The sequence below is a fragment of the Plectropomus leopardus genome, chromosome 18, assembly GCF_026936395.1.
Source record: "Plectropomus leopardus strain MGB_pleo_1.0 chromosome 18, ASM2693639v1, whole genome shotgun sequence".
NCBI classification, from domain to species: Eukaryota; Metazoa; Chordata; class Actinopteri; order Perciformes; family Serranidae; genus Plectropomus; species Plectropomus leopardus.
The window spans coordinates 15,723,670-15,746,425 of NC_142193.1; the positions used below are offsets into that span (position 1 = coordinate 15,723,670).

The following is a 22,756-nucleotide window of genomic DNA, read 5'->3' on the forward strand; positions in this document are numbered from 1 at the left end:
TAGCTCATTACAGCTCACTGAGAGTTGTTATACACTTACAATTACAATAAATGTATTTGTATTGTGTACTGGCTAAGCCTACAAACTCACAAACACTTGTGTTTGTCTTTTGTTTATCTGTACAGGAACGTGTACAAGGATCTTCGCCAAGTAGAACTGGCGTGTGATTCTCAAGAGGATGTGGACAGCTGGAAAGCGTCCTTCCTCAGGGCAGGAGTTTATCCGGAGAAGGACCAGGTTTGTGGTTGCTTCTTTGTCTTTCTATGAATTGGTCACATTTTGTCATCGAAACATGCACCTCTGTATGTCTCTGTGTGTGCTTTTTGGACAGCCGTCATAATTTCTATTTCCACAGAGCAGCTACAGAGATGTATTTCCTGTGTGTTTATACTTAATCTTTATTTTTGTGTGTTGTTGTTAGACGGAGAATGAAGAGGCTGCCCCTGCAGACACATTCTCTATGGACCCTCAGTTGGAGCGACAAGTGGAAACCATCCGCAACCTGGTGGATTCCTACATCGGCATCATCAACAAATCCACCAGAGACCTTGTGCCCAAGACCATCATGCATCTCATGATCAACAGTGTGAGTCCAACAGTCCTCAGCAGCAGACACAAGCCATTAACAGAGTGGCTGCAGATCCAGAAACAACGCTCAGTCCAAATACACCCCTTGGCCTACCACTAAGCCCTTAAACCCTCTGTTATGCACATTTATATCTAGGGGGAGGCTGTACTGATTCTTGTTTGGATAGAGGGGTGGGGTGAAGTGTTAGGGCTTCAGAATGGGGATTTTTCAGAGGTACACTCTGTAAATGTTGCAAGCAGCAAGACGCACAAGCAACAAAAGCAACCCACAAATGTAATCTCTCCATTAACAAGGATTAAGACTTTTTTTTATTATTATAATCACACTGTCTTAGTTTACTGTAATTTCAATGTATTATGTCTTTATAACAAGCATAATGATAAAAAATTGCTGGTTTTATGTTGATGTCTCAATAGCTCACTAGCCAGCAAGCTAGTGTTGCATTGTTATTGCAAATTTTATCATGGTAGGCCTGCATTTTAACACATTTCCATGTTGCATTCCCCATATTTAATAGCATATTTAGTCTGAAATTGAACTTAAATCCAGCAGAAAGTTACTGCACTCACCGCTCCTATAATATCAGTGTAGACCAGCATGGTAGGAGCACAAGTTGCTAACATTAGCCCACTGCTAGTTGCCTGGTGCTCTGTAGGTTGTTTTTTTATTTTTTAATTATTTTTTAATTTGATGACTGGTTTGATCAATTGATAGTGTGAAACTTAGGTTTTGAACAAAACGCGTTCATGCTGTCCATACGATCAGTGGTAAGTGTTGAAATAAAAGCATTATTGCCATGGTTGTGTCTCCACACACAAATGCCATAGATGACTACTAATGACTTATCAGGGTCTTAAATCGTCCCGCTTCCTGGGGGAAGATTTCAACCACAACCCTCTCGTAGTTCTGTTACGAGGGACAAAGGGGCACTCGAAAACAAGGTGAAGGGGTACAAATAAGAAATGGAAATGGGCATTAGAATAATTACATTAACACTGTGCACTATATTTCACATATTGATAATTCAGAGAAAATAAGGCTGTTGAGCTGTAAGTGTATCCTCCCACATTTAAGGCTGTGTGCTATGCTAAATATTGGCAGTAGCTGGATGTTTATCTGAACACTGTTAATGTTAGCATCCAGCTCTGCAGGGCTCCGCGTGGCCTAATATATGTATGTATGTATATAGAGAGAGTTAATATGCGTTTAGCAATGTGTGCTGACAGTGATGTTGCCATTATCCAGCAAATGTAGCATTCTTCATTTCTCTGTTCATCGGAAAAGCAATCAAGGCACCTGATACACCAGAGATGTGAGCTAAGATCAGACAAAGTGCTGTTTAATTAGGTCTAAATGTCATCGCACTGTTGAGCTGTGCAGAGCAGCGTTAAGTTTCTTGTTCGTTTTAGTAGCAACAGTGGTCATGTATTTCATGTTCACACAAGGTCATAAACTTGAAGACACTAATTAACTGGATTTATGGTGCATGCTCACTGCGACTTGTCCACTGTCCATTTATAAGGTTTTATTATTGTGGTGAGCTCACTTGATTGCTTCCAGCAATCTAGCAGCTACACTCACTCACACACACACACACACACACACAAAACTAACACTTGTCCACTGAGCAGCTTCTTTACCAAGGTTTTCTTTACAAATCAAATGTATCTGCAATCGATAAATAGTTTTTCTACTTTTAAATTTAAATAGCCCCCCCTTTGAATAGCTGTAGTTTTTAATTTCTTTCAACCACATTTTTGTTTTCATTTTTATGAACGTTTTGATCATTTACATTTTGGCTACTGCTCTACCACATTTGAAAATTCTCAGTGTTTCTTGTTCTAAGTTTCCAACCTCTGTTTTCATAATCTTAACTTGCTTTCAGGCAAAGGATTTCATCCACTCAGAGCTGCTGGCCTACCTCTACTCATCTGGGGACCAGAACAGCCTCATGGAGGAATCAGCTGACCAGGCCCAGCGTAGAGACGAAATGTTGCGCATGTATCACGCACTCAAGGAGGCACTGCACATTATAGGTGACATCAGCACCAGCACCATCTCCACCCCAGTACCCCCACCCGTAAATGACACCTGGATCCAAGAAGCCAGGTGAGATGAGGGTTAACTAGCATTTAGTCGAGCTTTAGGTATAACGGCTGGAAAATACAGCATCTATTAAGCATTATTTTTGTAAACTAAAAACTAGGATAGGACCCCAAATATTCGGGGTATTCGTTAATTGGGTAGGTTTTCAATTTAGGCCTTCAGATATTCTTCTTTGGTGGTTTCTTAAATACACTGCATTTGTATTTATTGCCTTTTATTGAGCATTCCTTAAAAGCCACAAGGGGTTTCTCAGTCTCACCTGCACAACTGTGTCCTCTCTTTTTGTCGTATTTCTGTCGGTTTGCACCTGCAAATAAATCTTTGGAAAATCCAAACATAATCATATCGTTCCTCTCAGCCCAACCCCTCAGCGCAGGCCGCCTCCTGCAGCCGCCCCGGCCCCCAGCCGTCCGCCTGCTGTACGGGGCCCAACACCAGGACCACCCCTGAACCCCTCCCCTGCCTTTGGAACTCCGCTCAACCCATCACCCGCCTTCGGTGCACCACCAATCCCATCTCGCCCAGGTCCACCCATCAACGCTTTCAACAGCCACCAGGATCCCTTCAGCGCTCCCCCACAGATCCCCTCACGGCCAGCTCGCGTCCCACCAGGTGTTCCCAGGTATGACTTGCTGTAATGACATGATCAATCATACCCCGTGTGTATTATGCCATTTTTGTCACACTGTATTTGTGATGTTATGTCACTAACATCTCATCATTGTCTGCCTTTCAAGATTTACAGGCGTGGTTTGTCAATGTCACTGTCAACTAGGGCTGTACCCGACTCAGAATTATGTCGGTCCTGTCAGATTTGGCAGTTTAATGCCAACATTGAACAAATGAACAGGCTCTGTGGGACGTCCAGTGTGACAGCGGAATTCACATCATATAATAAATTAACTAATGCCGCTAACAACGGATTGCCAATGTGCAACAGCATTTTTTGCTGCCACTAGAGGTCAACCAAAGCCAGCGACTGTATTCTAATACTATGAGCTGTGCTGCTGCCTGCATGTCCGCAGCTGCAAAGAGTAGAGTGAGTCAAGAGCATTTACTCCGCAGCAAAATCAGGGGACCTAAACATCTCCGACTTTCAAGGGGCAGCCCTACTCTCAACAGATATATCATTTCTCGACATTCATTCTCCTCTCACTGTCAGTTTTTCCTCTCTCCCTCTGTCCTCTTTCACTCTGTCGGGTTGTTTTGGTTTCTCCACCTTCTCTTTGTGAGCACATCTCACCCCTTGTTCTGTATCTTCTCTCCCTGTTGCAGCCGAAGACCCCCTGGCGCTCCTTCTCACCGGCCCACCATTATCCGCCCCGCCGAGCCCTCCCTGCTAGACTAGACCTGTGGCCAAGCCTACCTTAAGTGTGTGTGTTTGTGTGTGGGTGTGTGTATCTGCACACTGAAAGGCCAGGGGCGGGGGCTCGAGGGGAGGGGCTGACCGATAGCCGTGCATAATGTGCATCGTCCAGCCATTTAAAAGTGTCTCTTCAAGCAATGTAATAAGCTGCTAATACCATCTTTATCAGTGCACATGAACAACTGAAAGCCCTTAACCACTTGAATATTACATTTCACTGCTGTGGAAATTGTGTAATACAAAATAAAAGCCAGCTGATCAGGGAGATGTATTTAGCTTCTATCAGTCGGAGATGATGCATCAAATTTTTTATTAATGTAACTGGTTTATTTCCTCTGACAAGGTTCCCAGCAGCAGCTCATTAAATAACTTATTACCTTTAACAGGCTGGCTTTCCTCTCCCCTCCCGCCACCTTTTTAGATTGGCCGAGACTCTCAAGTCTAGATCTCAGTGTAATATACACACTTAACCTGTTGTTAATGTTTTACTGGGTTTTCATTTCCTAACTGATTTCATACTGAAAACAATAGCTTATTATCATTGTTGTTATTTGGTGGTGCCGATTATTTTTTTTTCTCCCTTGTTATTTTATTTGAGTGACTTTGTCCTTTTTAATGACCGTCATAAATGTAGCTTTAAAAATGAAATCCTAATCGCAGAAAAAGCAAAAAGACACAAGGCGGAGTTGCATGAGACTTCAGAGAGTAGCTTCAGCGCCACGTCTGTAAATTATCCTTCCACGATGAAAAGATGTCAGCCAGATTGACCATTATAATCCAAGCACTTCTAGCCATGTAGCCTTACAGCAAGCCACTCAAAACAGGGATGTTGGAGTCCGTTAGCAGAACACTATGCACAAAAAAAAAAAAAAACGGGAGATGGAGAGAGACAGGCTGAAGGCCGTCTGCACTGTGTCGGATGCTTTCTCTCCTGTAAATTTTTTACCAACTTGAATTATAATCCCCTTCAGTCTCAGATGAACCCCAGTGAGACCTCAGCCTTCAGGTAGACTTTGTTCATTCCTAAATTACCTGATTCATATAGAGCAGAGCGCACAGCACAGCTTCCTCTCAGAGAGGATAAAACTCAGTGAAGCGGCGGGGTGTATAGACGAGGACGTGATTCAGAGTATAAAGATGGTATTAAGCATTTAGGAGTTGGCACATCTCTTTCTGGACTTAGTTGTCAAGGACATTTATTACTGCTATCAGTTCTGCTTCCACGCATTAAAACTATTGTATATAGCTGGCCTATACTGGGGAGTTAGCTCATTTAATCGCAGGGTTGATGATAAAAAATATTCTAATCAAAGCCCGCCACATTTAAAATCCATCTGTAGTCGTCATATTAAAGGAAGCACTAACACTGTAATGTCATAGGTTAGCCTTGGTTGTAGGGAAAAAGAGATCGGTCATCTCCTGATGCATTATTTATAACCTGGGCATTTGTCATTTCTTTTTGATGTTTTTGGTTGGAATTGTATCAGCTCTGTACAACTCAGCTCCCCAGCTTCTACTGGACGTCTGCTACAGGGATTAGCTGTCTAAATGTGTGGGGAGGGCACCCGGGGCTGGATATCATCTACACAGCTTTGATTATTTGATAATAATATCTTTTGATTGCTCTTTTAGGGTATTTGAACATTTAAAAGAAAAACATCTTAGGGGAAAACTGGTCAAGCAGGGAGCAACGCTGGGCAACTATGATGTTTTCTGTTTTAGGTTTGATCAGTAGTTGTGGTGAGCAGGTGGTGGGATTTGTGGTGTATGGAGGCACACTCTGTCTAAAGAACCTGTCTAGACTTTTCTCTGTTCCTAGCGCAGAGAGTGAAAACTTAATTAGCCAACCTGACGAGACAAATAAACAGCAGAAAATTCAAAACCATCTCAAACCGCAGACACTTGAGACAGAGTTTGCTTTTTTTCTTCCCCTGCAGGTCAGGCTTTCAGTGACAGTGCCAGTAGGATTAAAATAAGCTTATAAAACAGCCCAGGATCTTTTTGATTGAAGACCCTTCAAGTTAAACTCCCTGTACACAAAAGTTAGTTCATGTGATAAAACTTCTTATTGGCCAAAGCTTTTTGAAATCCTGTCGTGCCTGTCACTTCAGCCTGCCTTTGAGAAGCCCAAACTGTAATGCCCTGTAATACATTAGGCTGTGGCAACACTGCCTTTCCTCCTAATGGATGTGTCCTGTCTCCTTCCTCTTTCCCTCCCCTGTCTTGATCTGGTGGAAGGGGTTGGAAACCAACCTCTTCTTTTTGTTTTTGCAAACCCTTGTCAAGTGCCTCTGTAGCAATTAATTGATTTGAATAAGCATCATGAACTGATTTAGGATGGAGAGTTAATAAAGAGGTGTTGTGTACAATAAAGGGACTGGCTCTGGTGGTTGGTGTCTCCTTGTGTCCTGTGTGGTCCACATTCTCTTTCTTCTCTCACTCTTTCTGAGAGCGTAGCACCCCTCCTTATTTTCCTCTCCTCACTTGCCTCCCTCTCTACATCTAAAGCAGCGCAGACTGACACAAGCCAGCAAATGTTCCTATGGCAACCCTGTACTGGCAGGCTACCTGTTTTAGAGAGGCTCAAACAGTAGTCACTGTTCGTTACTCTCAGCACATGCATTTTTCACAAGATGTTGAGTGAAGAACACAAAAAAATCAATACCTTGTCATAGCAATAGCCGACTGTTGTGTATGAATCGACATTTACACTGCCTGTAAAATGACTTATCTTGTAAGTCTTAATGATGTGTCCTGCAGCTTTGAATCAAAGTAGAAATAATTAGGCTTCTTTTTCTTTTTTTTTTGATTAACACAGGGTTCCAAGGGTCATGAAAAACCCAGAAAAGTCATGGAATTAGTAAAAAATCATTGAAAGTTGTGGAAAAGTCATGGAATTGTGAGTGATGAAACAGTTACGTTATTCCTCAGAGAATAATGTCTGTGTAATGTAACGGAAAATTTATTTTCTGTAGCTGTCGATGTAAGGTAGCACTGTCGTGTCAATGTGTGACGTTTTGTTTACATTCACGCTCATTTCTTTATTTTCTCCCCTTGTTCCATCTCCCCTTTCATTTAAATCAGCAAGCTGAAATTTTGTTTGTGCAGAGTTGTTTTCTAATGTTTCAAAAGCTTCCGGGCAAGTGGAGAAAGAAAAAAAATGATAATTTTAATTCCTGGAAAAATAATGGAAAAGTTTCGAGATTTTGTCCATGAATATGTGAGGGAACCCTTATAACAAGAAAATAACTTTTAATGTCAAGGTGAAAGCATCTTTACTTTAATTTACTGTTGCAAGACAATAAAACAACATCCAAGGGTGAGGAAATATTTTTATAGGCACAACATTCATAATTTAGTGCTAGAGTCGCTCAGATCTCTCCAGTATAAAACACTGTCAGCAATAATCTTTGCAATAACCAGCAATAACCTCCAAAATCAAAAGCACATTCCTCCCACCTGTAGAGCTCTTTATCAGTCTAGATTGTTCTGGTGTGAGTTGCCGAGTGTTTTAGATATGGTCCGTAGAGATATCTTCTCTCGAGTATAATTTAATGTGATGGCACTTGGCTTAAGTGCTCAAAACACCTAAATAAATAAACAAATACATTTAAAAAAAAAAAAAAAAACTTTAGAGAAATGTCTCTTTCCAGAAATCATGACCTGGTTAGTCAAGATGATCCACATACCTTGTGAGCAGAGAACTATTTCTACTGAAGTACACCTGCCAACTGTATCACAGCACAGAAGGAAGCGTGCATCAACTCATGCTTGCAACAATGTAAGGGCTGCACAACATAGAAAAAAAAATGTTGCGGTTATTTTGACAAATATGATTGTGATTTGAGTATCCATTTCAGTGGGAATGGTAATTTCTGCTTTTCTTTTTGACACATGAAAATGATATAGTATTTTTTGCTAGCAGTCTTCCCCTAAAAAGCATGTTCCCCTTATGTCTGGAATATGATTTGTAAGCCAGGATATCTCTGTAGCACCGCAATGCTTCATTTACATATCAAGCATTTTACCTTTATCAAAAAATTGCAGCTCCTGTGATTTGGGTAGGCTTTTTCACTTATTGCTATTGCACTATGATTATTGTAGCCCAAGACAGCTCCAGATGTAAACATTAATGGCATCTTCTTTGACTGAGCTGTGATGTTAGCTTTGAAGTGCTAGTTGAGCCAGCAGTAGATGCACGCTTCCTTTTGTATGGTGAAGTGGTTGACGGGTGTAGTACGGTAGAAAGAAACTGGTTTCTACATGAAACTGCTCATAACAAAGTCTGTGGATTATTTTGAATAGTTGGATCAAATGTAATTGTCTTTGGGCTACAGCATTAACTAATAAATCTAGGCTATTGTGTCTAATTTTATCATCCAATGAGAGTGGAGGATGAATTTTCTAAACCCCTTTTATTAACAGAGGTTGCCTCATTTCAAATGCCGTTCCAGTGACTGGATCCTGTAATACCAAAGTGCATGTGATAAGGTTAAGAAATTAACGTTGGCTGATTGTTCCTGCACAGGCGCCCGGCTCCCCGTCGAAACCAGTGGTGACCTTGACCAGCCTGACGTGGACATGAGATGACGTCATACCATGACAACAATAGGAACGCACAAGAAGTACATTTTTTATTTTCACTTCACTCGAAGGAGAAACGTTCAGTCACTGCTGTTACAGGACTACATAAGAATTCTAAAAAAGACAGCAAAACATACCAAATTATAAGTTATTGAGACATCAAACTAAATTATTTTGTTAATAGTGAACGTTGTCTAAAATAGTTCTGAGCACAAAAAATGTTCCCATTTCCACAGTTGGTCTAAGCTGTAACTGTAGGAAGTCTTACACATAAGTCCAATGCAGGTATTTTCTGTCTCCTACTCTATACCACAGAATCTACTAGAAGACTGCCAAATACTTATTTGAGCAAAAACTGTAAATTATGATACAATATAACTGAGCTCTATAACAGATGAATTACCAGATATAGTGCCAAGTCATAAAGACAGTCAAACATGAGAATGTTTTTTTCTTTTTTAAATAGTAACTTTTTTAGTAGTGTGTGTCAAGAAAAATGCCTATAAGGTGGTGGAGTGTGACCACTAAATTTGTTTTATGACATAAAATAATAATTATGAAGCTGAGCAGTCCCAGAAAGTTTCAACTCATAGTGATTGAAATGCAATTAAAGTGTTGCCTTATGTATGTTTTACCACTAAGTGCCACTGCATGAACCAAATGACTGTTATCTATCCAAATAATGGAAAGAAATAACAGTTTGAGCCTAAACTAACTTGCCATCTGCATGTCCTTGCTGTTTTATATTTAACCTCCAGATGGAGAAACTGATCAGGGAGATTGACTGCCTTTTTTAAAATGTGCTAATTCTTGCCTTTTTAAACAGTAAATAGTGTGGTCTTTGTAAACAGCCTGAGGCTTAGGGTAAAAAAAAACACACACAAAAAAAAAAAAAAACACTCAGGTGGGGTTTTAATATTTTGGTTTATTTTGGCTATTGGTTTGATGAAACATAGTCTGGAGTCATAAATATCCGTATGAAATGTAGTTTGAAATTCAATAAAACAACATTCCAGTGAAAACAGCTGTGGTTTTCTAGTGTCCACAGTGACACTAACAAATTTCAGTGCTTTTAGTATATATGTGTGTGTGTATCTGTGTGTATGTGTGATTAAGGCTACCTTCAGGGACACATATCAGTCTAAAGACCAGTTAATTGGGGACGGCTTGTCCAATTGGGGACAAAAGCCGTTTCCCTAGGCTGAGTCAGTGGTTATGGTTAGAGTAAGTCTCCACGAAATGGATGTAAGTCTATGCAATTTCCCCAAAAGGGACCTAAGTAATCGTGTGTGTGTGTGTGTGTGTGTGTGTGTGTGTGTGTGTGTGTGTGTGTGTGTGTGTGTGTGTGTGTGCGCGCGCGCGCATATTTTATTTTGGAACAGTACAGTATGTGGTACTGTGTGTGCATATTACAGTACTGGGATTCAACATCTCCAAAAGCCTAGTTCAGACCAAACATTTGCAACAAGACGAGTTAAAACTTGCAACTACACTGGACAAATATTTAAACTCAACACTCTTGTTTTTGCTACCATTTTTCACAGGTTTAGGTTAAAGTTCCAAGACTTTTTAATGCACTCAATAGATATATTTCTGTGAATTTTGGTGAAAAAAAATTGTTAAAATCCATGTTTGTGAGAACTTCCCATTGGCATGCTGACTGCAGAAATGTCCACCAGAACTTCTGCTCATGAACTGAATGTTCATTTCACTACCAAAAGATGTCAACAATGTCTGCATGATACTGCCGTCAGGTCAAGACCCTGGTGAGGGTGATGGGCATGTAGATGGTTTCTGACAGTTTGTGCAGAAATTCTTAGGCTGCTGCTAGGATCTGCTGCTGGTCTCAATCGATCTTGCAGGTGAAGATACTTGATTTGGAGGTCATGGGCTGGTGTGGCTGCATGTGGTCTGTGGTAGTGAGGCCAGTTGGATGTACTGCCAAATTCACACAAAAAAAACCCAAACAACAACAGCTACACTCTTTACTAACTTGCAATTGGCTGGTCTGCAAAGTTCTGAAAACCTGCCATTTTACACTAATTTGATGAGACGAGATTGTCTCCAGAACAATGTCTCTCTGTACTTCTGTCTTTAACTTACCGCTTTTCCGTTTTATTTTGTAGCTGAATATAATTTTTAGCCTCTAGAAGTATAAATGAGGGTAGTAATAGTGAGATACTTACTACAGGTATAGCTCTAGTAGTAATAAAAACGGCTTGAGCTTCAGTACTCATGAAAAATACACTGCAATTAATCACGTCAATGAGTCGACTATATGTGTGTGAGCACACATAGCAAACAACAGCGACCCTCCATCCAACAAAACACACCATGAGGCCGTAGACAAAGGGCTCAGCAGGGACACAGCGCGCTTTTGTCAGAGAACACAGAAAGTGAACACACTGTCTGCAGACTGCTTGTATCTGACTTAACAAGTTGACTGTGCTACAGGCTGATCGGTTGTTGTGCCGTAAGGCCCTGTTATACTAAGTCAATATCGGGCCCTAGTTGCCCTAGTGTTTGTGGTGGGCCCCACACCATTGGCTGTCATCAGCCCTTGGCTGCCTTTTTTAATCCGATTCAGCATGTTGAATCGACGTCGGAGATGGTGGGGGTCATCTTTGAATGCAGTCCCTCTGATTGGCAGCTGAGCTCAGTGCACAAGAAGATAAAACCGAATTGAGAAAAGTAACCAAACGGCCAATGTCAACAAGGAGTGAGGTCCCCAAAAACGTATTATATAAGCTAAGATGTTTTTTTTAAAAAAAACAAATAAACAAATAAACCTTGAGCTTTTTAGGAGAAACATTTCCTGATGGTTTGTATTATTGTTCACTGGCGCACATTAAATAAGCTTTTTCCCTTAACATTAGATTGTGTTATTAATGTGATAACAGCCTAACTGGCGTCATGACAGTCTTCCTATTTCCTTTTTGCTGCCACCGTCTGCTGGTATAGAGAGTTATTTTCTCTCACCCAGCCACAGATCATATGTGATGGTTGGCGCTCAGTTGTAGTCTTAACTGTGTCTTTATGTGCAACTTTTCCGCTGAGACACAGGCAACGTGAGGAGATGCACAGTTGCTTATGTCGTCTTTAGATCTCTCATGTTGGTTCATCATGTCTGCGCTTTTCCGTCCTAAACCAGCCAATGGTGATTTAACTAGCTGGGTCGCAAGTGATCCTGTCAGCCGGGCTGAATCGAGGCCACTTCACACCGCGGCAGCTTTTCTTTGCAATGTCCTAAAACGGTTTCATCTCGTTGTGAATCTTTGGTCTGATCTAGTCTTTGATGATTTCAGCTTTCCAACAGTGTGAACTTCTTTAAGTTCGGCTCACAAGAAACATGTTAGTCAAGGGTTTTGGGTCAAACTTTAAATTGTAAGCACATGCAAGTTCTTCGTTCCTTTGGCCAAAGGTGAAATGAAAGAGTTTTGTTGTGACTATGTGCAGACCCGCTTGGTGTCATCAAAGAGGCGTCGCAGGGTGTAGATCTGAATGACAGCAACGGTGAGCATCACAAGCAGGTTGAGACAGGACCAGAAGGACACCCGCCACAGGTTGTCCTCCAGAAGGTAACGGTCTCTTGCCTCAAGGACCCGCATCACAGTCAAGAGCTGACGGCTCCTCTCCAGATGCTCGTTCATAGAGTCCATCTTCACCTGAAAGAGGAGGAACAGAGCAGCAGTGTGCGTAAACATTAAAGAGAATGCCATCAGATTATTCATGTGCAGTCTGAAGGGGAGTTGTGGCTGCAACACATGCAATAGTGCTTTGTTTTTTCCCTCGTACCCTGATGTCCTCCAGTTTGTACTCCAGCATATTCTCTGTCGAAGGCACGTCCAACCACTCGTCTCGTCCTCTGCCTGTGCTGCTCTGACTATTAATGGTCACCTCAAAGAATACCACCTTTTTAGAGATTTTACTGAAGCTGTTGTCAAAACACAACCGGTAGTCTCCATCCTCTGTGGCATGCACCCTGCAGGAGAAAACTGAGGAGTCAACGTTTTGAAACAGGTGACATTTGCTCTCAACAGTAGAAACAATGACTCAACAAAACAGCAGGATTAGGGTTAGAACTTGTGGGTGAAAATGCATATGAACAATGTAGGTTTGCTGTTGCTGTTTTTGTTTCCGAAGGGAGTGAAAGTGCTGAGAAAGTGAAATCAAGTCCCCTTTCTTTGCGTTTTATGTATTTATTGGAATGAACTCAGCCTTGACGCTTGTTTGTATTTAATGAGTTACAGTAAAAACAAATAGTATCATATGGATCACACTAAAAGCAGGTGGTTGCTGGAGAGCATTTAGTGACCCACATGTGAATGCCGTCAGATCTCCTGAAGTCAGAGACCAGCCGGTATCCGCTGGGTGAGATGAGGGCAAAGCCGACATCCAGACCTGAACCGGCTATCACCTGAAAAAGAAACAGACAGGGTTGTCACCCACCAAAAACTCGCTCTCGTATTTCCTCCCTGCATGCAGGTTGAGCTCTAACCCTACTACCTGAAATTTAAATTGAAGCCCTGATAGTACAATGAGCTTACCCTGTCTCACATAACATACCACAGTGATAATAACTGGACAGTTTAGGTATCTGTGTAGGAAAATTCTCTCTTTTGCTACCCATTATTGCCAGTTGTTTGCCCTTTGGCAAAAGAAGAACTCTGTGTCAGGCACAGATCAACAGCCTGAGCAGGAACTCAGTGTCTTTCTCCAGATTTTGGTTTTGACTGCAATAGTTTTAGAATGTGTTAGAAAGTACAGTTCCACATCATGAAGCAGGCCTCGACCTCGCAGGCCATTGTAGGCACATGTGCGTCTGTTGGGGAAAGGTTTGGGAAAAAGCAGACCTCCACAATCAAGCTGGCAGCACCGTGTGTGAAATGTTCCAGTTATCCTGCCAGGCTCCTCTTTGACTTAATGCTCAGAAACCACACAGCAGGGCAGCCAGGGCTGTGACTTCACACTAACAGTCCAGCAGCTGCCAGAGGGTGCAGCAGTAGTGTGATGACTTTGGTGTGAAGCAATGCAAAGGTCACGGCCATAAAATGGCAAGTGCTTTTTCATTTGAATTGTGCTATGTTCAAAAAAAGTTCAAAACTGGTTAAAATATGTATTTTGCATTTGAAATAAATAATGGTGACTATATATTTATTATGTCATCATCCTGTAAAAGCATGTTTGGGCTTTTGCTGGATGCATGTCAAGTACAATGTGTGTTTGCAGTGTGTGAAGCAGAGGAATCAGTTAAGTTTACCTCTTCACCCTATCTCAGGACAAATGTCTTCAACAACAGCAGCAGTGTTTTTCTTATCTCTCTGCATGCAAGACCAAAGTCCAAAGCCTGATTGCTTGTTTTTCAGTTAGACATTATTCACAAACTTTAACAAAGCAAAACTTTAAGCACAACATTTCACTGTCAGTGTGACAGACAAAGACAGAAAGAAAATTATATTTACCTGGTATTCAACTTCCATGCTGTCATTCCTCGAAGTAGTTTGGTAAAAACACTCTGTGCTTCCAGCAGATAATAAAAATGTAAATGCCATGTCTTTCCTTGGCCCCAAACCCAAAGTCAAGTCTACACTCAGAATCAAACATATCAGCAAAAAGAGCTCTGCAGACACACTCTTCATCTTCCGCTTGCAGTCCATGTAATCCTCTCTCACCAACTTTCACCAACTTGTTTTATGTGACACATGCACAATAAAGCACTTATAGCACACTATATCTGTTGCTGACTCTCATACTCCCACAGTTAAGAAACAGCCTCACAGCATAGTTCCTTGATAAAAGCTGAATGAGTAGAGCAACCATCTGTGTCGACCAATAGCACCCTGCAGTCTGGACTGCAGCTTTATGCAAAACTGAGGTGGGGAGGACAAGGTGCAGCACACACTACACACTGAGTATTGTGATGCAGGACGATGCCTTGAGTGTGAAGCCCTGTACAGATAGTGAAGGTAAGAGGGTTTTGATTTTTCATTCACTTTTTAAGCACTTTTTACAGATTTTTACTTGTGAAAAATATGCATTTTCTTCTTCATTGTGAATTCCTTCTAACGTGTTGTGCCTGTCATGTCCTCTTCCACTCTGTAGGGAGTGCTATGGTCAATGCAGACAAAAAGCAGGCCATGCAGCCCTAATATGATGGGTGTATTACGAAGAACTCAATATGGGTAGGTAAACAGCTTACAGAAAACTTGTTTAGGTACAATACACATGCTAATTCTTTATGATTTAATGCCTGAGTTGAAGTAGAATAGTTAATTCCTGTCGCTCACTAAAATGATCAAATCATTGGTTTGTTAATGCTTTATGGTTTTAAGCAAAGTTTTTTCCTCCATTTAATTATGGCAGGCATCTGCATGTTGCTGCATTACCCAGTAGTCACCATAAATTTTGTTTTTGCAAGCTATGGGGTGAAACATGATTTTTTTTGTTTTAAAAAAAATGTAATTACTGTATTTTTTTTTTTTTAGGTCTGCTTAAACCAACAGCAGTTGCCACATGACAGATCGTTGTTTGTCGTGTCAGGAATCCGATTTTATGATATTAACATTAACATATATATTAACATTACTAGAAACAGTATGCAGCAACATGTATTTGTTTCATGAAGTAACTGCAATAGTAATTGTTATTTCATGATCCATTAAGTAATAACTAATGGAAAGTCATAATGACTTAATAATTTCTCAGTGGAGAGGGACAGGGATTCCTGATCCGTCCTGAATCATTTTAGGCAATGTTATCATGACTCATTCATTAGTTATGCATTAGGTAAGCTTGTATTTTGTCTCTGTATTGTCAAGTGTTTCCAGAAACTTCCATGTTCTTAAATTCCTTATTTTGTAAATGTGAAAATCATGATATTTTTCTTCATAAGTATGTTAAAACCATGTGAGTAACAGATACATTTTTGATACAGATCATACAGCAAATATGAAGAAGCTCCTGTAAACATACAAGCTCAAATATGTCTTCAAAGGGTCTGGGAACAGAAAAACGGAACAGGAAACCCCAAGCTCATAGCCTGGGGTCTCAACGGGGGGCAAAGCAAGAGACATAATGTGGACAGCCTGAGGGCTGGGCTGATGAGGGTAAGGGTGGAGCATTTCTGGAGGGTGACCTGGAGGACGACCAGACATGTGGAGCAACTCTGGAGGTTTACCAGAACGCAGGATAGATGGATGGAACCACTCTGGAAGTCGATATTGTCAGCTGCCTGCTCTAGAGGTTGGTGACAAAGTTAGGACCTCTCTTGGACACAGAGACAGGACCTGACAGGAACACAGAGATGGCACCCTACCAGAACATGGAGACAGGACTCCACTGAGGACAGTTACAGAGACGCGACCCCACCTGAGGATGTAGATGGGACCCCACTGGAAACCAGAGACTGGACTCCTCTGGAGGATTGCCACAGAGATGGAAACCCAGTGGAACACAGAGACGTGACCTCACTAGAACACAGAAATGGGACTGAGAAAGGCAGTGGAGACAGAACCCTACTGGATGAAAGCCAAAGAGACAGGACCTCATTAGGGAATGGTTTGGGGGCATGAGGTCAGACAAGGCAGACGACAACTGATGACCGAGCTGTGATCGGACCCAAGGAGGGCTGAGCCGGGGACCAGTGACCTGACAGCTTAACAGGATGTTAGTAACAGGACAGCAAAGCAGGAGACCAATGACAACAAGGAAGCAGGAGACTGCAGCAACACAGGAACTGTTGACCAGTGCAGTTTAGCAGGGACAGGAGCTGGCCTGACCGCCAACTGGGTGTCAGGAGCCAACTTAGGAACAGACTTGGCATCAGCCTGGACACTCAATGCAGGAACAGACTCAAGAACAGACTTGGCATTGGTGTGGGACCCCTGAACTGGGACCCTTGATGCAAAAACAGACAGGACGAGGGCACAGACATGATTTTGGCCATGACTCTCAATGCAGGAACAGACTTGGCATCTGCAGGTAGCATCAGACGTAAGAACAGGACCCTCAGTGTAGGAACAGACTCAGGTACAGACTTGGTGTTGGAAAAAAAGTGATCATATTTGTGGGACATGTTAGTGATGTACTAGAGACAGGGTTTAATATATATGTGTATTTTTTTTTGCAGGGAAAATGTGCCAGAGATCAGAGGTCAGGAATTGAGCAGTCCTTCTCAATGCACACTCCTGCTGCTGGGATGGCTTTCCATCTCCTGACATCACATCATGCTTCTTAGGTTTTCAGTTCAGATTATCTGGCCCTGTGCCCTCATGCACTTTCACTGGTCCATATGAGAAATAGTAAAGCCATACATTACTCCATTACTAAAGTTACATGCAGACTCTTACCTTTTTCAAAGCCTGTGCTTGTGCTAAGACACCAAAATAGCTTCTGAGCTGTGTCTTTAGCTACAATTTTTTCTCATCGTGTTCACTTCATCTATGACACATAGTCACAATTCTTTTAGGCGTTGGATAAAATGTCACTTAGGTGTGATCCAAAAGAACATATATAGAATTTACATCCTCAAATGCATTTTCAATTAATTTGTGTTAATTAATTCATGTACTAAACTTGCCAATTCACCTCATCGTACTTGGTGACTTCAGTATTAAGTTATTTATTTATTTTTACAAGCTTATTCCTCTTAACTACGCTGTCTTTCATAAAAAAATCATGAGGTTTAAATGCTGTGGATAAGAGAATGCATGTGAGAGAGGAAGTGTGAATGCAGATTTCAACATAGTTACAACAGTGAAGTGAAAGGGTGTGAAGGGGAGGTTAAAAAGCATTGTGCTTGGTCTCCCACTAAGTGATTGTCACATTCTACCTTAAGGCTTCTTAACAGATTGACTGCAATGATCTGCAGCTGCACTGGAAAAGTTTGCAACAAGTTCAGTATTGTTTTGCAGATACAGAGTACAGAAAGGCACATTTCCAGCCAATAAAGGGTCTTTGGTGATACATCTCAGGATTTCTATATCTGACTACTCACAAGCCATCTCTACTTGAACCAACCGCAAGTGAGCCCACCCATTTTTTTTCACCCCTCTGTCTCTCAAGTCTCCATTTGTCTCTGTGACCCCTTTGAAGCAACACCCTCTGACAGCTACAAGAGGATATTTCACACAGAATCGTTTTTCAGTCACAGAGTGAATTCTGCAGTTATGTCTGAATGTGGATATCCTGCTGTGTATGTGGTGGACACACACGCTACCCGGCCTCCACTGCCACCTAGGCTGAGCCAGGGGCAACGACGGCGTGCCAGCGCAGCGCAGACTGTGCTGATCTTGCTGGTGAGCCTGGCGTTGTGCGGCATGGCCATAGAAGCCTGCTTCATCTACAGTCTCTACCATCAGAAATCTGTGAGTATCAACATGAGCTCTGAGTGTCCACCTCCTTACAGTTTTTAACCTGGTGATTATGTCATATTGCTTTTTTGATACTTGAATTTCTTTTCAAATCCCACTGAATCTTGCTAACCTCAAAAGATTGCTTTCAGCTTTAACACTTTATTCTCACTTTCAGTTTTCTGTTACTTGTTTTCCGTTTCCCTGAACCCAAAACTGTTTTTTTTTTGTTTTTGTTTTTTTTGTTGAAGATACCTTTACTTTTCTTTAAAACACTAGTTAGTTTTCTGAAAGTATTTATCATAGGAATTCTTCTGCTTTTCTCTGCAGCAAAAATCTGCCAATGTATTTATACTTCACTACACTTTTACTAATTTTTACACACTAATGAAAATACTTGATGTAAATTGAAAAAATATTCATCATATTAAGGAAAAATCTTCAGACAAAGAAAGCAAAACACAAAAATTAGTGACCTTGTAACGTAAAATGCTATCCTGAAAAAATAAGAAAGCTGCAACATCTTGATTTTCTTTAAATTCTTCAATGTATTTCTACTAATTTTTACACACCTATGTAATTACTTGATGGACAGACAGACAGACGGACAGACAGACAGATGGACTTTATTGACCTAAAGATGGGAAATTATTGAAAAACATTATGTCATATATTTATACTTTATGCTTTATACTCATGTTTACACACCTATGTAATTACTTGGTAGATGGATAGATGGATGGATGGATGAATGGATGGATAGATAGATAGATGTTCGTTATTGATCCAAAGTTGGGAAAATCTTGAATGATATTATGAAAAAAAAGAAGAAAAGAAAGAAGAAAGAAAAGAAAGCAGTAATATCCTGATTTTCTTCTAAATTCTTCAACATATTTATACTTAACTTTAAACTATTTTTTTACGCATATTGACAGAAAGATAGAAATATATAAAAACTATCGTCCTTGTAACGCAAAATTGCATAATATAAATATATAATAATATATATAAATATAAAACTTTTTAACATATGCAAATAACAAAGTCACATACTATGTGTAGGAAACTGTCTGCTTTGCTTTCATACATTGGCCAAACATAACAGAAGTTGAAAATTCCACCGTCCATTTGTGATTATCTATGAACTCAGTGACGCAGTGGAGTTGTGGTGTGTCTCGTAAAAAGCCCTCGTGATAGAAACAAAATGCTCATTAACTCCAGTCATATGAATGATTGTTTTTCTCACAAAAAAAAAAAAAAATGCTGACGTTGAAATAATTTCACTATATGGGGAAGAGAGTAGAGATGGAGAAGTATGATAAAGAGCAGCCCAATTATGGAGAACTACAATGACGTCCCCGTATGGCAGGGGCATGCAGACGTGATGTTCCATTATGGTGGATGGTCAGTGTTTTTATATTGCTGTGACTCAGTTTCCTGTCCTGTGATGCTCTGTGAGCAGTCAGCAGTCACGAGGTAAGAGGAGAGGGACAAGGCTTTCTCGGTTTGACACTGTTTGGTAACATGCATGCCGAGCAAACGAGGGACAGTGGAGCAAAGGAAGTGGTCTATTTTTCGTTGCATGATTGTGATCTACCTTTTGCTCATTACCATAAAGACATGTCCTACTTTATTCTGCAGAAAGATAAAAAAAAACAGAAAGGGGTCATTTGAGATCATAGTTTTTAGTTGGTTACATATCAGGCAATGGTGATTGCACCTGCATCAATATTTGTACGCTCAAAAACATAAATATAGGCTACACATACAACTAAAATGTTAACCATTTTTCTTTTCATTGCAGGACACATCACAAACATCTTCTAAGATCATTGCAGGTGTGTCTGAGTGCTTTTTTAGACACCTGACTAATACCACTTTGGATACCTAATCCACATCAGTGACATTATTTCTGGTCTTTGCACAGATCAAGTCATTACTACTCCAACCAGAAGTCCCAGTCTTTTTGATCCTCCTTCCAAACCGCTTGCACATCTGACAGGTACGGTAATGCTCTATAGTGTTCAATTTATTACAAATGCAGAAATTAAATTACATAAATTGTTGCTCTTTGTAATGTATCATTTTATACCCCCTGTTTAAATGATGAAAACATCATATGAATGCATTATATGAATAAAATGAAGAATCAGATGTCATGTTGTTGCTGTTTTTCCTTCAGGTGGAGATGATGTACAACATGGAAATGAAATCATGGCATGGAGTAAGATTGCAGATCCTCCCCTGTATGAAATGAAGTACGAAAACAAAAGTCTTATCATTGAGAAGGAGGGCTATTACTATATCTATTCCAAAGTGTCCTTCTCTCACACTGGGCTTTTTTATCACTCTATTAATCGAGACACTCAACGATACCCTGGAAAAAGTATTCCCCTCCTGATGTCCAGGACCTTAGAGAGGTCAAGCAAAATGCAATCCAACAGTTACCTGGGCGGAGTGTTTCATCTCACAAAAGATGATGCCCTCTTTGTGAAAGTGAGCAAAACCGCAAACATTGTGAAACACAAATCCTTTGAGAACGTCTTCGGCGCTTATATGCTATAAATATCACATTGATATTTCCCCATGAATGCGAAAGTTTGGAATAACAGTAAATAAAAGTTGAAATGAAGGTTAGAGAATCTTACGGATTCTTTTCGTAGAGAAAGAGAAGGTCCTTAACTAGAAATACAGGCAGGTGTGAAAACCTCATGGCTCTTGAGAGGTGAAACTCTTTAATTAGTATGTTTTCACTTTGTAACAAAGCTTTTCTTCTCAGGGAATTTTTTTATATGCTCATGCTTGTATTTTTTAAACATTTATATTTTCTATAACTGTGATAAATTGTTCAGTCTTCCTGATCTTCATATTGTCTCTCTGTATAAACGTATATGTCATGCTGCGCTCACATGAGATCAGGCAGAAGGTAGGCGGCACACTGACAATATTTTCTGGATGGCACAGAAGTAACAAACAGTCTGACAGAATAGCAGCACGGTAAAGTAAAACATACATGATGATGTGTTGCAATAAAAATATCAGGTTGTTTAGAAAGGATAAAATGAAACATTTTAAAATAAAAATATTTTTATATAATGTAATATAATATAATAATATTTTCTAGTAATGTTCCATAATTGTCTAGATCGCCCGTGTTTTTCAGCTTGTATGATGTAGCAATGTATTATTGAAGTGCAGCAAAAAGTTAAAATATTTTAACTTTAGGTGGCAATATTGACCATTACCATTGCTGGTCTTCTCTGCTGGTCTCACCTGTTTTACTGTCCTGCTCACGTTCACTAAAACATTATCCAGTCTCCCGTCCATGGCTGCATTCTGCCCCCAATAAAACGTAGCAAAACATTATTTTAGGTGATAGTGCATTGAACCCTCTGTTGTGTTATGCAAGTGCGCTGCCTTTTAGTATGGTTGGATTTAATTAAATTCAGTTCTTCTGGGATTTATTAGCAGGGGAAACATGTTTATATTGCCAAAGCAAGTTCAAAATGTAACCAAAAAGCTCAAGTACGCAAGTACAGTTCTACCAGACATTTATTTATACACAAATCACAATGACTGGATACCACTTCTGACACACCCATTAAACGAGATAAGACGTAGCTCAAAGCCCACATCACATTGTGTCAAAGAAACAACGTTAAACCATAAACTTTAGCAAAACGTTGCACATTTTGAGATTGAACGTGCTTCATGTGAACGCAGCATCATGTTTTTGCTTAAATAAAAAAAACATCAAAACCGTACACATTTCTTTGTGCTGTAACACACACTGCACACTTTTTATTTATTATTTCATTTGCAGAATTATTCATATAATTGCTTTAATTTTACTGTATTTATGTACAATAATATATTCAAAAGATTGAAATAAACAGATAACGATTTCAAAGTCATGTATGTTTTGTTTTTTAAGCCTTTTCTAAGGCTGTCATGTCAATGGAGTCACCTCCCAATGCTGCGTCAGTTGAGGCTTTCTCAGCTAAGTGGTCTCAGTAGCTGCCATTTCACCCACACAGTTCAACCACATGACTCGCACTGTATAGAAAGTACTGTTTAAATAGTGCAGCGACACATAACCTTTCAGTATGTCAACCACCTTTAACCAGAATGTACGTGCTGTGCTTTTAGTATATATATATACTGGAACAATACAGATGATTGTTTTAAAAGCATCACCATGGTGACAAGCATACCCTGTACAAACAAAACAGCTTCATCACTCTCTGAGGCTTTTTTCCCCTCTTCTGCGTCTCTCATGCTGTCACTGTTGCGCTTTCCCTTCAGACGTGTCTGTTCGAAGAAGCTGCTCTCGAAAACACCCACTGAGTTGTATATTTGTAAACTGGAGAGGAAGTGGTGGTGGGGGCCGCTGTTGTGGGGGGTGAGGTGTCAGCAGCAGATTGCCTGACTCACTTTCCAACCCCAGACCTGGAGAAAGCTGTGGCTGGTGAAAATGTATTGTGTGTGGACTTTGTGTGTGTGTGTGCAGATGTGTACGCAGCAAGTTATTTTAGCTAACTAAAAGTAAGCTAAAAACTTTAGACTGAAATAAAAATAAAAACTAGATTTAAAAAACAAACAATATTGCGCACTGACAAATCTAACTTAAATAAAACAATAATATATTAAAAAAAAAAAAAAAAAAACGGGAAATAATGTCTCAAGTTTTAGCCAGTGGTGCCCACAGAAATTCTTTGTAGGGATAGCCAGATGGGGCTCCTGGAAATCCTGCGGTGTGAA

The 22,756-nt window shown here is 40.4% G+C and overlaps 3 protein-coding genes across 10 annotated transcripts in view; 2 read left to right on the top strand and 1 right to left on the bottom strand.

Moving 5' to 3' along the window:
* dnm2a (dynamin 2a) overlaps positions 1 to 9,667 on the top strand; it is a 39,061-nt gene extending 29,394 nt beyond the window's left edge. For 6 of the 8 annotated variants that reach the window (XM_088090948.1, XM_088090947.1, XM_088090949.1 and 3 more), the window contains 5 exons: positions 126 to 237; positions 422 to 586; positions 2,475 to 2,698; positions 3,054 to 3,317; positions 3,971 to 6,450. In XM_088090948.1, coding sequence (XP_087947074.1) covers positions 126 to 237; positions 422 to 586; positions 2,475 to 2,698; positions 3,054 to 3,317; positions 3,971 to 4,043 — 838 coding nt within the window. In that variant the 3' untranslated portion in view covers positions 4,044 to 6,450. Of the gene's footprint in view, positions 1 to 125; positions 238 to 421; positions 587 to 2,474; positions 2,703 to 3,053; positions 3,318 to 3,970; positions 6,451 to 8,589 lie in introns of those variants that run through there. The other 2 variants (XM_088090950.1, XM_088090951.1) reach the window with 2 other exon arrangements.
* On the bottom strand, positions 9,551 to 14,521 carry tmed1a (transmembrane p24 trafficking protein 1a). Its single transcript, XM_042505846.2, has 4 exons — positions 14,108 to 14,521; positions 12,965 to 13,062; positions 12,441 to 12,627; positions 9,551 to 12,310 (listed from the first exon to the last, which is right to left on the bottom strand). Exons 1-4 carry the CDS (start codon positions 14,300 to 14,302, stop codon positions 12,092 to 12,094), a joined length of 699 nt encoding a protein of 232 aa, XP_042361780.1. The 5' UTR covers positions 14,303 to 14,521; the 3' UTR covers positions 9,551 to 12,091.
* Positions 14,522 to 17,401: 2,880 nt separating this feature from the next.
* On the top strand, positions 17,402 to 21,905 carry tnfsf14a (TNF superfamily member 14a). Its single transcript, XM_042505133.2, has 4 exons — positions 17,402 to 18,010; positions 19,800 to 19,833; positions 19,923 to 19,997; positions 20,178 to 21,905. Exons 1-4 carry the CDS (start codon positions 17,813 to 17,815, stop codon positions 20,558 to 20,560), a joined length of 690 nt encoding a protein of 229 aa, XP_042361067.2. The 5' UTR covers positions 17,402 to 17,812; the 3' UTR covers positions 20,561 to 21,905.
* Positions 21,906 to 22,756: the final 851 nt, after the last annotated feature.